This window comes from Octopus bimaculoides, chromosome 30, assembly GCF_001194135.2.
Source record: "Octopus bimaculoides isolate UCB-OBI-ISO-001 chromosome 30, ASM119413v2, whole genome shotgun sequence".
Classification (NCBI taxonomy): Eukaryota; Metazoa; Mollusca; class Cephalopoda; order Octopoda; family Octopodidae; genus Octopus; species Octopus bimaculoides.
The window spans coordinates 7309588-7311577 of NC_069010.1; the positions used below are offsets into that span (position 1 = coordinate 7309588).

Here is a 1990-nt window from a genome sequence, read left to right on the forward strand (position 1 = left end):
TTGTCCCCCCAACAAAATTTTCCGCTAACCTTCTAGGACGCCGTCACTTTGCGGAAACTCATCATGAACCGTAAACATGAATCCGATGCAAGGAAGGCAGTTAAGAGCAGTGCCCGGATCAGGTGAGTTGGATTTTATTGATTTATGGATCGCATGTGTGTGTGTGTGTGTATAATAATGAATGTCGAATCCGTTAGCATTTAAGCAGGCCATATCTAGCATGAATATTCTACTTGTTTTGTTAAAAGCGGCCAGATCTGGCCCTCCATACCTACCCTACAATGTCATTCTAAAAACAAACATAGGCACAGGTGTGGCTGTGTGGTAAGTAGCTTGCTTACCAACCACATGGTTCCTAGTTCAGTCCACTGTGTAGCACCTTGAGCAAGTGTCTTCTACTATGGCCTCGGGCTGACCAGAGGCTTGTGAGTGGATTTGGTAGACGGAAGCTGAAAGAAGTCCATCATTTGTGTGTTTGTATATATATGTGTGTGTGTGTGTGTGTGTATTTGTATGTTCATGTGTCCCCGCCCACCATCGCTTGACAACTGACGTTGTTGTGTTTACATCCCTGTAACTTAGCAGTTTGGCAAAAGGGGTTGATATAATAAGTACTAGTTTTACACAGACTAAGTCATGGGGTCGAATTGTTTGACTACAACTCCCTAAGATGGTGCTCCAACTGACTGAAACAACTATAAGCATAAAAACAAACAAAGAAAGAAAGAACCACATCACCGAAATCTCAGAACTCTGAGATTATGTGTGATTAACCCTTCCGCAATTAGATTATTCTGTCAGATGTAATCCTTATTTAACCATGTTGTTTTTTTTTTACTTAATCAAGGATTATCTGACAGCTTTGAGATTTCAATGAAGCGATCGTTTACTTTTGAAGTACATTGCTGACTAGGTGTGAAAGGCCAGATCTGGCCAGCTTAAATGCTAAACAGTCAACGAAATGATTAATCGGACAATTAGTTAAATAGTTTACCAATTCATGAATAACGAAGAAGGGAAATAGAACCAGTGTATATGTTTATTATTGGCATAACGACCCTCCCAAGATACAGCAAAAGATGCTTATTGTTTTTTAATAAATCATTATACAATTGGATAAGGCCGGTTTGAATTTTAAAGGGTTAATTAAAAACAATGTGAATAAATCCTTTATAGTATAGGCAGGCAGAAGGCCTGACATTTTGCAGTTAGGGGTCAGTCAACCTCGGTGGTATGTAAACTAAGCATGGTTGTGTGATGTGGAATGGTAAGAAACGTGCTTCCCAATCACATGGTTCTGGGTTCAGTCCCACTGCATGGGATTGAATACAGGGGTTGATACATTCAGTTAAAATTCCCCAAGGCTTTGCCCCAGCATGGCCTCAGTCTAATGACTGAAGAAAATAAAAAGATAACAGATACCTTTGTGTGTGTTACTGGCTATTAATAATTGACTATACGTGTATGTTTGTAGATATGTGGTTATATGTGTGTCTCTGTGTATATATGGTAATGTCTGTGTGTGTGTGTGTGTGAACAAGTGTCTGCCTAAAAGTATGTATTTGTAGTTTGTATGTTAAGGAATATTTAATTGTCTATTTCTACATGCTCGTTAGTAGAGTTTATGTGCTTGTATGTATGTGGGTTAACGAGTTTTTTTCTAGAAATGTGTGTGGTTCTAGAGTTTGTGTTATTGTGTGTGTGTGCATGTATAGCAAAATGTTTGTCTGTGTATGTGTGTGTGTGTTTGTGTGTATATGGATACCAATATGTGTGTGTGTGTGTGTGCATATGCAGCAAAATGTTTGTGTGTGTATGTATACCAATATGTGTATGTGTATGCATTATAGCAAAATGTCTAACGTTAAACGATGATGATGATGATGATGATTGTGTATGTGTGTGCGTCTATGTATACCAATATGTGTGTGTGCATATATAGCAAAATGTTTGTGTGTCTATGTGTGTGTTTGTGTATGCATGTATAACA

At 38.4% G+C, this 1990-nt stretch overlaps 1 protein-coding gene across 1 annotated transcript in view; it reads left to right on the plus strand.

Moving 5' to 3' along the window:
* The window catches only part of LOC106870580 (protein polybromo-1), a 142866-nt gene that overhangs the window by 35476 nt on the left and 105400 nt on the right, over positions 1–1990 (plus strand). Inside the window, exon 8 of the mRNA XM_052978118.1 lies at positions 37–122. Coding sequence (XP_052834078.1) covers positions 37–122 — 86 coding nt within the window. The remainder of the gene's footprint in view (positions 1–36; positions 123–1990) is intronic.